Source organism: Pogoniulus pusillus, chromosome 7, assembly GCF_015220805.1.
Source record: "Pogoniulus pusillus isolate bPogPus1 chromosome 7, bPogPus1.pri, whole genome shotgun sequence".
NCBI classification, from domain to species: Eukaryota; Metazoa; Chordata; class Aves; order Piciformes; family Lybiidae; genus Pogoniulus; species Pogoniulus pusillus.
In genome coordinates, this window is record NC_087270.1 from 35886044 (window position 1) to 35899567 (window position 13524).

The following is a 13524-nucleotide window of genomic DNA, read 5'->3' on the forward strand; positions in this document are numbered from 1 at the left end:
TTTTCCAAATGTTCCTGTGTTTTGTGTGCGTAACACTACGCGGGCAGGGTGAGATCTCAACCAAATTCACCCCATCGCCACATTGCCTTTTCTCCTTCCGACCGCTGTGCCCAGGCCCTATACCTTTGCCGGGCCTTGCCCGTACCGGCTGCTCGAGGACCAGCAAAGCGGGAGGTCACCTTGGTGGTGCGGCGAGGCTGTCGCGGCTGCGACCCCAGCCACGGTCCCCAGCCTGGCCTGCCGGCCGCGGAGCACTGAGCTCAGGGTTATAGTTAGGCGCTGAGCGAGCGCTGAGCAATGCGCCGCCGCTCGCAGCGGGGCCTTGTGGGTAAGGGCGGCCGCCTCTGCGGCGGGAGGACGGGGGAGGAGGCTCGGGCCGGGCCGGGTGCAGCGGTAGCAGTGCGCTGCCGGCGGGAGGCGGCCGCAGCATGGAGTGAGGGGTGAGGCGAGGCCGGTGGGGACCGGGGCTCCCGCCCGAGCAGCAGACGAGGAAGAGGAGAGGAAGACAGAGTCCGAATCCGACTCCACGGCAGTCGTTTCCCTCTTTCTTCCCTGCCTCATTTCGCCCTCCGAGCGGGCGCTTGGCCGGTACGATGGCCTGTCCGGTGGCTAGGAGCGGGCAGTGAGCCGGCGCCCGCCGAGGGACGCCCCGAGCAGGGGGAGAGGCGGGGGCACGGCGGGAAGCGCTCTTTCCCTCCCACATCTCTCCTCCCTCTCCCCGCACCCGGGCGGAGCAGCTGCCGCTTCCCCGCTCCCTTCATGTCTGGGCGGCCGCAAGGCGACCAACGGCAGCGCGCTGCCCTCTGCTCCCGCCTTGCTGTCCAAGCCCGGCCCGCCACGGCCCCCGCCCTTCCCCCGGCCTCTGCGCCTTGCTAGGCCCCGAGCCGGCCCGCCGGGCGACCTCGCTCAGTCCCCTCCTCCTCGGCAGCGGGGGATGGTCTCCCGCCGCCGCTAGGCGGGCCGGAGGATGAGCCAGCAGCCGGCGGTGAAGATGTCGGCGGCTCCCCTCAAGGCGGAGGCGCTGGACTCTGCGGCGGGGATGCTCGAGGGCCGCCAGAGGAAACTGGAGTCCATGATCCGCGACCCGCGCTCGCCGGTCAACGTGGAAAGCCTGCTGGTGAGGGGGACAGCCGGGCCGCGCCGCTGGGGGAAGCGCTTGGCGGGGTAACAAAGGGAACACTGCCCTAGCCGAGGGCGGGCGGGAGGAGGAAGGAAGGAAGGAAAGGGCTCTCGCGTCCTGGAGGAGCTTTCCTGGGGGAGAACGAAGGCTACTTTCCCGGGCTGAGGTGGGGGGCGGCGCCTCTGCACGCCCCTGGCCGGGCTATTGGCGATGGGAGCCGAAAGGCGCCCTGCCACCTAAGAGGAGGGCCCCGCCGGGCCGGGAGGTGGCAGGGAGCAGCGGGCCTTTTCTCCCGACGGCTGTTTCGGGGGTGGGTGGGTGTGGGTAGTGGAGGGAATACGCTGAGAGCGAGAGCTCCCCAGTTAGGTACAGCTCATTTGCGGAAAGCGAGACATGGCTCTGGAAAGATCAGACCTGGGCATGAACGCGCCCTTTTATTCCTGCCCAGTATCTTTTACTTTCGCGCCTCGTAGTGATAGTCTGGCCCTTCCAAAAGTACCTGCCTTTGTGTGCTCTACTGGGCACCCAGTACCTATCCTTTCAGCCCTCCTGTAAAAGCGTCCTCTAGTGAAGTTGAGATTTGCTGTACCTTGTGGAAATAATTCAGGAAAAGGACACGCCTAAGGGAGAAATGTAACTGGGGGGTCCTGTGGGGTCACGTTTATTTTCCATTGGAGCAAATGGATTCATCTGTCTCCCATTTCAGATAGCAGTTTTCTGTTTGCGTGTATGAAATATAATTTCCTTTAGTAAGAAATCCATGCCCTCGGGAAGGAGTGGGAAGAGAGCTGTATTTTCCCATTTAGAACATCCAAACCCTGGAAAGGCAGTGAAAGGGAATCTTTGTCATTATTTTAATTAATGTTATAATTACAGCAATGTATGGGTCTTCAAACTTTATATTTCCAGTTTATCCCAAGTTTCCCAGTGTTTCCTCAGAACAGAAAATGGGGGGAAAATCCAAGTTCTTCCAAGAGTCGCTCAAGGCACAAAGTCTTTGGGGTTTGGTTTTTTTTTTGCTTTCAAATGACTCAGTTCTGTTTAGCCAAAAATACAGGAACTGACTGAAGAGTGTGTATGCCTGCACTGTGTGGAGAGTATAGGAATTTCCTATAGCATCTGAAAAATGTTCTTCTCAAGGCTTTGGTACTGTACTGCTCCTTTCATTAGATGTTCAGAGGCATAATGACAGCCATAGTGGTCGATGAAGGGGAGTGGGAAACAGTGCTACATATCTAACTGGGATTCAGATAAGTTTTTGCCTAGGCCAAAGCAAGGAAAGCTGCCTCTGGGCTTCGCTCCCAGCATTTTCACTGTGGTATTTTGCTAGGAAAACTTTGACCTGTGGCCAAAAAAGACCAGTTAAAAATAGTACAGTCATTCTGAAAAATGCATCAGGTTAATACTTAACCCCAGCAGACTTCTTCACACTCTCTGCTTTTATGCTCACCGGTGTGTTTCTTTTATTCTCTTGCCTCCTCTGCCTTGGACATAGGTTAAATACTCTAGAAGCCGTTTATACTTCTGCAGGAGAATTCTGATTGCAATATTAAGATTGGGTTGCCTGTCTTTTTTTATTTGTTTGTTTATTTGGTTTGGAATTTTAAATGTTTTGTATGCTTACAGTGTAGGCCACTTCATATAATATGTTGGGCAAGTTGCCAAACCACAGGAGAGTGTTGTCTGGATTGTAAATGCATATTTTTTTATACTATAGGCCATCACTTTGTTTTTTGCACTTGCTGTTAGCATTGTATAAACAGTTGACAGCAAGTAAAATATGATGCTAATCAACTAAATATCCTATCTTTCAGGGTAGATGTGGATTCAACATGTCTGTGTATGAAATAATGAACTTTTCCAAGTTTATTATTTGTTATTATTAGGAAATTTGCAACATATTTGTTCTAAAAGGCTTTTCTTTTGGACTTAAGCATTTTTGCATTGTGATGTTTGCTGTATTTTTTATTGACATTCTGCTAGACAGTCTGAGTATGAAAACTTCAAACTGCAAAATTTACTTGTTTACTGAACGGCTCACTCTATATTATCACAAATTGAAATGTGTTTTCAGTTAAAAGTAGAAATACAGTCACAGAAACTAATAGTCAAGAAAACATCTGAAAAAGACTATCTGGAATGCCACTGTTTCATCCTCCAAAAATAACATGACCAAAACTAAAAATGTGGAATGGAATTCAAAATGGAATTCATTTCCTTACACTGTAAAAAGTCATAAACAGCTGCTATTCTGCATTTTGTGTGCATGCTTTTTTTTTAGGAAGCCATAAAAAGTGAAAAAACGGTTAATCTGCAACACATGGTGCAAATTTGAAAGACGTGGAGAGCTGAGGTAGTAAGCTGTCTTTCTCTAGATACCAACTTCCACTGCCTATCAAGATAATTAGTTCAGTGGCTTTAAACAAAGATACTTTTTTTGTGTACCTGCCTGACCACAGGATGTCTGACCACATCCATCTGTTTCTTCACCGTGAGAATCTATGAAGCCAAATACATTGATGTTTTCCTCCCATCCCTCAGTTGGGCTCACAATTTTCTAGTGTGGTTTTTTGCCATATTGTATGCCTTAACACTTGTCTGTTTATACCTGTGTTGAACATAATCATTTGTGCTTGATTAAAATGTATCTTTGAAAAAGACTTGCAGTCAATCTCGATTCAGTGGCATTAAGAGATGGAGAATTTGCCACTTAATTTGTCCTGGTAGTTAGTTACTAAGGGGAAGTGTCAACATGCAAATGGAAATGTGTGTGACATGACTGTCACTATCCTTTTTCTGCTGAATTTAACAACAACATCGGAGAGCTTTTACTCGTTAGCATGGTTCACATGCATAGCCTGTTCTTGGTGGATTTCTTCCAGTTTTGGTTGGACAAGGAAATTGAAATGGGTATGATAGAACTGTATACACTATTCCATGGTAGGTTTCAGAAAAGACATCTACAAAGAGAAGTGTTTTTTGCAACCTCCTTTAGACATCCATTGAGCGTTCCTTTTCTCATTTTATCACGTTGAAAGCCTGTACTATGTTGCTTGTGCCAAGATAAATAACTTTTTTATTTGTGACAGCTTTCTGTGATACCATCTCTTGCTCTTTTTGGTCATGTAACATTGCATTAGTGCTTATGAAAACCTGTTTTATATATAACATTTAGATTGTGCAGATTACTGTGCAAAACTACTTTATTCTTATTCTTCGCTCTTCTGTGAGTTTGTATCATTCAGTAATTTAATGCAGTGACATTTTTAAGTGTACTGCATGTACACAGTGATGATAGTGCTTAATGGTATTTGACCTTGAGCGATCTATAAGAAACCCTTCTATAAATACATTCCTACCAAATAGTTTCTAGTTGACAGCTACATATAATAAGAGCTTAAGGATTCTCAAATACATTTGTGTATTTAGGCTTTTGCATATATGCTCTGTAGACAGTATTAACTGAGTTTTTTTATGTAGCATTAAATATATGTTATTTAAGGGTGCTTTGCTAGGTGTTAGCTGAATTCTTCATGCATTTGAAAACTAGAGCAGATAGGTCAATATAGGCTGTGTAAATCTACTCTGTGTCTGCACTTCTTTGCCATGTGTAATTGTATCATTTAAGCACATGCTGAACCCAACTTTAGAGTTTTATAGTGGTGATGAACAGCTCTGATAAATCTTATCATTCCCCTCTCTGCACTTCTCTGCCTGGTTCTTCTGCTGGAGCTGCAGTTGAGTACAGTTGCATACAGAGAGTAACTTGTGCTCTGCCCTTGGTCTCGTTCAGTGCAAGCCTAGAATTTTAGTGTTAAGTTTAAACCTTGACGTTACGCTAGAGATGCACAGTGTTAAGTATCTGCTGCCTACTCAGCTATGTGTCAGCCTGTGAAAGGGGTTCTTAAAACTGCTAATTAGGTAGTGCATCAGTGAAATTGTGAACTCAGTGCTGGGCTACACTGGTAAAACATTCATGCTGGACTAAGAATGGACAGGTGATTATGAGAAGAATTATTAAGTGTCTTGGAATATATGTGCCTTAAAATTAAACAAGGTGCAAAACAAACAACTCCCCCCCAAAAAAAAAACAACCAAACAAAAACCAACACAAAACTGAACTAATTTGCTATTTCTTTGTTAGAATAAAGTTGACAGGCATACCATATGTATACTAGTTTGAACATGCATAGACATTTATCTAAGCTGATCATTGTAATTGAGACCTTAGAATTTTACTCCTAGTGAAAAGTGGGTTGCAGATACAGCTGTGACTCTGATACTATCAGTAGGTGCATCTGTCCATAGCAATCTCATCAACTGGTTGATGGCAACTTTATACCAAGAGTGTTAATTTAGCAGATCACTAGGCTGAGCTCTGTTAATACAGGGTCTCCAGGTCATCATGGCTGACACACATATCCCTTTGCAGGTTTTGGCCTTGTGGGCTTTCAAAGTCTTGAATATTTCACATGAAAGCTGTCTTATTTTCCTAAATTTATTGCCACATAATTTGAAACGGGGAGAACAATCTACTGTATTAATTTGAGCCAGTAAGCACAGACAAGAACTGAAAATATAGCAGTTAGCAGGCTCTAATTTGGTATTTGTTGCCCAGTAAGTAGTCAAAAAGCCAAATGGTTCTCTGTTCTTGAAGAAATTTTTTTTCTTCTTTTTTATAGCTCTTTTGCTGTTATTTCTCTTAGATTCCAATTCTTTCTGTACGTTTTCTGTTTCTATCTGTAACTTCAGAACTATTACAGAGCTGAAAAAGATTATCTTTACAGAAACAGAATTTTCTTTCATTCATTGTATTGTTCTCATGTGATGGATTTATATATAGTGGTGTAGTTAACTGGAAAAGGACAGATCTATTTTCTGACAGTTTCAGGTGCTCCTGTGTTACAGTTCATTCCACGATAAGATTAAAGCATTTCACTTGTTTAAGAAAGGAAAAAAGACAGTTTGCTCAGTTTCAATTATTTTACTACCACACATGTGATGTGTTTGGATTTTGCATGTACATTCACAGGAAGAATGTTCATTCCCAATATTTCACCTGTAAGGATCATATGGCAGAGTGGGTCATTAGTATCCTTTAGTTGTTCAGTCTCTGTAACAACTTAAAGGAAAGGAAAACACAGACAGCTATGGTATGAAATTAACACACTTCTCTTCTGCTTTATTCATGGTGAAGTAAAGAATGTGGAACTTTCCACTTTTCCAAATATTAGTAGCCTCAGTGTCAGTTGGAGAATGTGTGCCAATGCTGATTAAAACCGAGTCTTCAGTTTTTAATTAATGGCAGAGCAATGCCAAAGTATTTGGGTATTTGCCTAGTAATGCAATCCATAACAAAAGCTGCCTAATTTAAAAATGCTAGCTCAGTAACCAATCTCTGCAGCTATCAGTTGACTATTTCTTGCCAGTGTTTGATCTACAAAATATGTCTGGAATTATATCACTGCCCCCAAGGAGCTGACCTTTGGTTTTAAGGATGAAAGTTATTGAAAGTTGGTATTAGTACAAATGCAAAAGAAAAAGAAAATATTTTTCAGTAACCCATAAGGAAGGTTGGTTTTGGGGGTTTTGGGGTGGTTTTTTGGTTTTTTTTTTTTTGGTAGGAGGATGCTATGTTTTGTTCCAAGATTGTTCTAAACAGTTATACTGAAAAGCAACAAATGTTTCTGGTACCAAATTTATTTTAAATACTTCTTTCTTGATACATCCCATTGGTTAAGAACAAGAATACTATGTTTATATTGGCAGTCCTTGCTAGTAATAAACTTATTTTAATGAGTCTTTCACTATGTAAACAGTGTTGGATGTAGTGCTCAATTCTGAAGCCATATTTACTGTGCAAGAAGCTTTTGCTGCTACAATAGTGAAACGTCAAAACACTCCCTGCATTGCCAGCAGCAGTGTCTTCACAGCCAGTAACAGTTCAGCTTTTATAGAACAGGTGAAGCATCACTTGGATAAGAATTACCTGCTAACAGTGTTTTAAGACCATATGCTTTAAACAGTGATTTGTCAACTACTTAACATACAGAGGCTTTATATTTGGAAGGTTGTGATTCTGCTAATTTTGTCTAAATTTCAGTGGATTGGATAGTCTCAAACAGTAGCAGATGCTTATGTGATGTGGACTTAACTTTTTCTGGTTTGTGTGGGTTTTTTTTCTGTATTCATCTGCTACCAATACAGGTAATGAAAGAGGGCTATTTTTTTTGAGTTTTTGTTGTTTTGTTTCACATGAAAGTATGGATACAACTCCAGTGAGTTTTGATGTTAGTGTGTGGCATTCATTTTTGTTGGTAGATTGGTACAGAGGGATAAATGACAAGGATAGTGTGCAGGGGGTCTGAACCCTAGTTAGTGCATTTCATCAGACATTTTTTTCTTTGTTTCCATCTATAGGAAATAGAGATGACAAAGCTTTTCTACTTTAAAATCTGTATTGAAGAAGAATTTAATATTTAGGTGATACAAAAAAAGATGATCATAAGAAGACATCACGTCAAAGTGTAATTCTGAATTTTAAGGATTCAGATAACTAGTTGATTTATTGCCTCGTTACTGTTCTGAATCACAGGTAGTGATGTTATTAGTCTGTATAAGAGTAAAGAATCACAGGATCCAGCATAAAGAGGGATAAAGTTTGGGTGACTCATGTTTTTCTTCAGAAGGAAATTAAGAGGAGTTCCCATACAGACATGAAAGCTTTGAACCACAATGAAAGAAGGAAGGATAATCTTTACCAATTTTTTTTTTAATCTCAAAACAAATAATGTTGATTCTTACTATTACCAAATAAATAAATAACTAGAAGGAAAAAATGCTGAAGTACCATGTTTTCTTCCAAATGGTATTTAAAGTTTAACTAAAATCTTGATTACTCTTTAAATGCTCTGATGCATCACTGTTCTTTGTCCGTGTTTGTCACTGGTGTTATAGGGAGTTGTCCAAAGTCTGTAGGTTAGTTGTTGATTAAATATCAAACATTGCTCTCTCAACAGTGTAGATTTACTGTAGGATGATATAGAGAAATAGCTTTGAGTGTTCCTTGGAAATTACTTTCTATTGAATGAGCTGTGAGCTTGGAAAACTTAATCTACTTGTGTTTATTGCTATTGTACAGCTTGACTGACCCTCTGTGTTTTCCCTTTGTTCAAAATGAAGAGTGTTGCATCAATAAATTCAGTGGTGTGTATGTACATATCTTCAAAGACATTATGCTCAAAAAACTGTAATAGCTTTGGTCAATGGGCATACAATCATTTGGCTTGCCTATGCTATGAAAATGTTCTATTTCGCATCGAAGCTAGTTTTAAACTGGTTTTCCCTGTGGTTTCTAAAACTGGTTTGTTCTGGTCTCCGTTTTCAGTTTAGCTATGATTATGTTGAGTACAAGAACAGGGAGACAAAACTTCTGCTTGTTGATTTTTATTTGTAAATTACTTCTAGCATCGTCTGATATACAAGGAAGTAAATGTTATGGTAGACTTCTAATATGAGTAGCTCAGGTCTTTCAGAACAAGATGTAGTATGTAGATAGAAGATCTTGTGGGATTACATATTATCATTTCCACCCCTTCTTACACAATTTTATAATGATGCTTGACTTGTGAATGCTTTTTCTGTGTGGAATATTTAAACTTTTGTGATGCAACAACCATGAAGTCTCTTGCCTTAGGAACAGAACTGTTACCTCTAATAGTGCAAGAAAATAGACAATGGAAAATAGAATGAAATAATACCATGTTGGAAGTTGTTGGTTTAGTGAATAATGAAAACCTTTCTAATGACAGCTGTATACATGCATAATTTGTTTCTGTTACTGCATATTTTAGGACCTCTTCCTCCAACAGTAAAGGTCGGCCCACACAGGCATTAAGCCATAGTTTTTATTTCTGAATCTATTCGATGTAATGACCTCTTTAGGATGTATAAGGCTAAAGTACTGTGAAGTCTTCCCCAATATTTTTTCATGTGAAAGGTTACTGAGAACAACCACTTGAATTACTCACATGGCAGGGAGGTAATGACAGTTCATTATTGTGTTCCAGTTACTGCTATTAATTTAATTGTTATTCTGTGGTTTTTTTTTTTCTGTGATTACAAAATAGTCAGTAATTTTGTTAAACTAAAGAGTCCCATCCATGCTGACATTATAAGCACCTGCAGTAAGCTCTAGATCTGATAGGGAAAGCTAAAAATAACTGTGCTTTCAAGATAAAAAATATTCATATTACCAAATCGTAACATTTTGTAAAGCCTCTTTTTTTTTTTAATTGCTGTTAAGTTCACGGTTTGGTATTGCAGCCAAGAGGAAAGGTACCCCCAGGAAAGGGACCTGGGGGTACTGATAGACAGTAGGCTGAAAATGAGCCAGCAGTGTGCCCAGGTGGCCAAGAGAGCCAATGGCATCCTGGCCTGCATCAGGAACAGTGTGGCCAGTAGGACAAGGGAGGTTATTCTTCCCCTGTACTCAGCACTGCTCAGGCCACACCTTGAGTGCTGTGTCCAGTTCTGGGCTCCTGAATTGAAGAGAGATGTTGAGGTGCTGGAAGGTGTCCAGAGAAGGGCGACAAAGCTGGTGAAAGGCCTGGAACATGAACCCTATGAGGAGAGGCTGAGGGAGCTGGGGTTGTTTAGCCTGGAGAAGAGGAGGCTCAGGGGTGACCTCATTGCTGTCTACAACTACCTGAAGGGACATTGTAGCCAGGTGGGGGTTGGTCTCTTCTCCCAGGTAACCAGCAACAGAACAAGGGGACAGTCTCAAGTTGTGCCAGGGGAAGTATAGGCTGGTTGTGAGGAGGAAGTTCTTCACAGAGAGAGTGATTTCCCATTGGAATGGGCTGCCCAGGGAGGTGGTGGAGGCACCGTCCCTGGAGGTGTTCAAGAAAAGACTGGATGAGGCACTTGGTGCCATGGTGTAGATGACTGGCTAGGGCTGGGGGATAGGTTGGACTGGATGATCTTGGAGGTCTCTTCCATGGTTGATTCTATGATTAAATTACTTGAGTTGTGTGAAATATGCTTGCTTTTTATTGTATTTGTTTCCCTTAATCCCTGTCCCTGTTGGTTTCCCTGCTGTTCATCTCCCCAGAACTGAAGGGCTTGTCTTGACTCTGAAGGTGGTGATGCTTATGAAAGTGAGGGTGGGGAGCCAGTTGGTGACAAAATGTGAATATAACAGCAAATAAGTAGCAGAAACACGGTTTTGTGTGTGCACATTTGTTCCATTTTGGGACTACTTTAAACTTGATTTAGAAGATAAATATATAAGAAATGATAAATATACTAGCAGAAGCTGCATCTCTTGAAAAAAATCCTTCTAGTTCTCTGTTCCAAAAATTTGTATTAGGATTGTAGTGCAAACTTCCTAATATAGACAGCATAATGAAGAGTGGTTCATACATGTAGAAGCCTGAAACTGTAGCACCATGAGATGGGAATCACTTCACATATTTTAACGATTGACTGCCTCTGAAGAACATCAGTTTGTGTTAAAATAAACTATTTTAGGGCCTTTCATTTTTTTTTTTTTTTAAGAAATGCCAGTGTTTTTTCCCATGTGTACCCTGCAGTGTTTCTCAAATGCCAGAGTCCCAAGTATCGCCTCTCTGTGTGAAAACATATTTATCAAAAATTGACATGTTAAAAATGGAAAATATAACTTTGAACTCAATTCTGTAATGTATGACATACTTTATTAAAAGAACCCTCCTTGATTTACTTTATATTACTGTACTGCGGGATATTACTGAAACCAGAGACAATGCTGAATCTAAGCACAGTTTATTTTAAGCTTTCTATACATTGTGGTGTATTTTAGACTGTGTCATTGAATATATTTTTGATGATAGGGTATACATATTTTGAAGTCACACTGTGTAAACTTAAGCACATTGTGTCTTTCAGACTTAGATATATATTAGTGAAGTTTCTGTATGCTTGCAATGCGAGTACATTTTTATTAAATCAAAACCAAGCAATGTACAGTGAAATTGTTTCTGTTTATCAACATGTTACATCAAATGGATGCTGAATGTGAGGGGAGACAGGAATGTCTCAGGATCACACAGAATCCCAGGATATTAGGGGTTGGAAGGGACCCAAGGAGATCGAGTCCAGTGCCCCTGCCAGAGTAGGACTACACGTTTTGACTTTCTGTATTATCTATAAAGCAGGATAGAAGAGAAGTCTGAAACACATTCTATTCCTAAAACCTTGTAGTTACATTTTTATTTGAAGCTGATTTTTGTAGTGTGTTTCAGAAGAGGCTACCATGTGCGATTGGATTTCTTCCTTGGTACATGAGAACTGCTTTTGATTTTGCACAATGAGTAGTCTTTTCTGAATTGTGGAATTGATACTATTTTGCTGTTGTCATGTCTTGATTTATTCTCTAATGTATGAAATTCTAACCCTATTTGGTTAGTTGTCCTCTAAAATGGAAGAGGGTAGGAGCAGAAGAAACAAAAGTATTTGTTGCTGTAGTGTGATATGGTCATTGACGCTGAAAGGAAATGCACGTTGTGAGAGGGTTTTTTTTCTTTGTATCTGATTCTATTTTTGAAAGTAAACAGCACTGTAGTCTGTAAGTGTATCTACAACAGTAAACCAGAAAGTGTCAGCGTCCTGCTGTGCTTTAGCTGGCACAGTATTGATCTGTCACTAGTGTTAAGTTCTTAGCCCTTGGTTGTCCAAATGCATGTCTTGGTTTCAGCATGGAGAATAGAGGTCATACATGGAGGCTCAGGTGCAGCTGTTGTTTCACTTGTTGCTACAGATTTGGTTTTGGAAACCATCGTTCACCCTGAGCACTGTCAAGGTTAATTTTAAGCACACATTTTTGATTATTCTGCTGCTTTTGACATAATTGCTGGATTAGACACAGTGTGACAAAACAAGCTAAGAAACACTGTGGTGAAATTTGCCATTCTTGCAACACAGTAAGAGGTTGTAGCAGGAGATCTCTAAGATAATGCACTGCTAATTATTTGGTCTTATTCCTGTACTCACTTTCTGAAAATGTTAGTTTGCGAGTAAATAGATGTAACCCTATTCCATAATGAAACTTTTGGTATGTTTGGACTCTCTTCCACAGTAAAGTGCTTATATAGCTAGTTATAGGCAGATTTCCTGGGAAGGCTAGTAAGGAATTACAAGAAACCCAAGTCAGTTAGGGACACAACTTTAGAATGGTCTGAAACATCACCTAAATGATGTGTAGTAAGGCTGACAGACTGTTTTTTGTTGATGTAGGGATTTTGTTTCCTCGGATTTAAATGCTGCTTTAGTAACTACTAACAGTCTCTACTTGCTTTAGGGCAGTGCACACTGGTGTGGCTGTTCTATTTCAGCAAGTTTATTTGTTCTGTGCTCTGTACCTGGTGTATATGCATACAGGATGCATGCTGCAATGCTCTAAAGAGCCACATGTAAATTTTCTTCTCCCCCACAACGTTTAACCAACTGAATACACCTCTTCAGATCCTGGTGATCTTAATGCAAAGGAGTTTTTCCTTAAAATATTAAAAATGAGATTCCTTGAGGAAGCATCTGATTCAGATAGCTCCTGTTGCAGTAGATCTGTTCAGGTCTGTTGGCAAGGTGAGATAGTATTTGCCTATTAGAATCACTTGTCAAAGTTTAAGGAAATGTTAGGAAATGTCAAATTATTATCTATATGAAAACTATTTTCCTTGTTGAATTTGAAGTCTATTTTCTATTTTGCTTTGCTTTTCCCAACTTAGGATATTCACTTAGTCCTGAACTTCTTGCATTGTTTTTTTAGACCCTTTTTTTTCTTTGTATGCCAAAGACAAATTTGCAGAGAAAGGGGAAGTGAAGTGGAATGAGCAGAATCTGCATAATATTCTAAAGAATATTTTTCCATTTTAAAATTTCTTCAAGCTACTGCAATCTCAAGTTTTAAATATCAGTATTAAAAAAAGGTAATTTAACTATCATTAAAGGTGAACATGCATTTCTTCTGTTATATGACATGGTGATTAAGGCAAATACCACTGCTTTGAAAAACTATCTATTAAAAGAAAAATTGTATTCCTGGTTTAAGCTTCATAGTGCCTTAGAGTCTTGTAATGGCTTTATCTTGAAAAGGCTGTGAAATAGTGCTACAATTCTGAAGATACAAGGTACTTAGCTGTCAGATCGAGACAGATTCCTCAGGATGTGGGTTCCCTTGCGAAGATCTCTATCAGTCATAGACAAAGACTGTTAGAATGTCGTTCTGTTTTTTTCAGATAAGCTCTGTCGTCATCTGTTTAAGAGCCATGAATAGTCAGCAGATTAGAGAAACATTGAAATACTGTAGGATGCAGTACCTGTTTCTAAATGACTTCTAGAAGCAGAAAGGGTGAGCTTTTGCAAAC

The 13524-nt window shown here is 40.8% G+C and overlaps 1 protein-coding gene across 1 annotated transcript in view; it reads left to right on the forward strand.

Moving 5' to 3' along the window:
* Positions 1-352: 352 nt before the first annotated feature.
* ROCK2 (Rho associated coiled-coil containing protein kinase 2) overlaps positions 353-13524 on the forward strand; it is a 107315-nt gene continuing 94143 nt past the window's right edge. Inside the window, exon 1 of the mRNA XM_064146452.1 lies at positions 353-1117. Coding sequence (XP_064002522.1) covers positions 968-1117 — 150 coding nt within the window. The 5' untranslated portion in view covers positions 353-967. The remainder of the gene's footprint in view (positions 1118-13524) is intronic.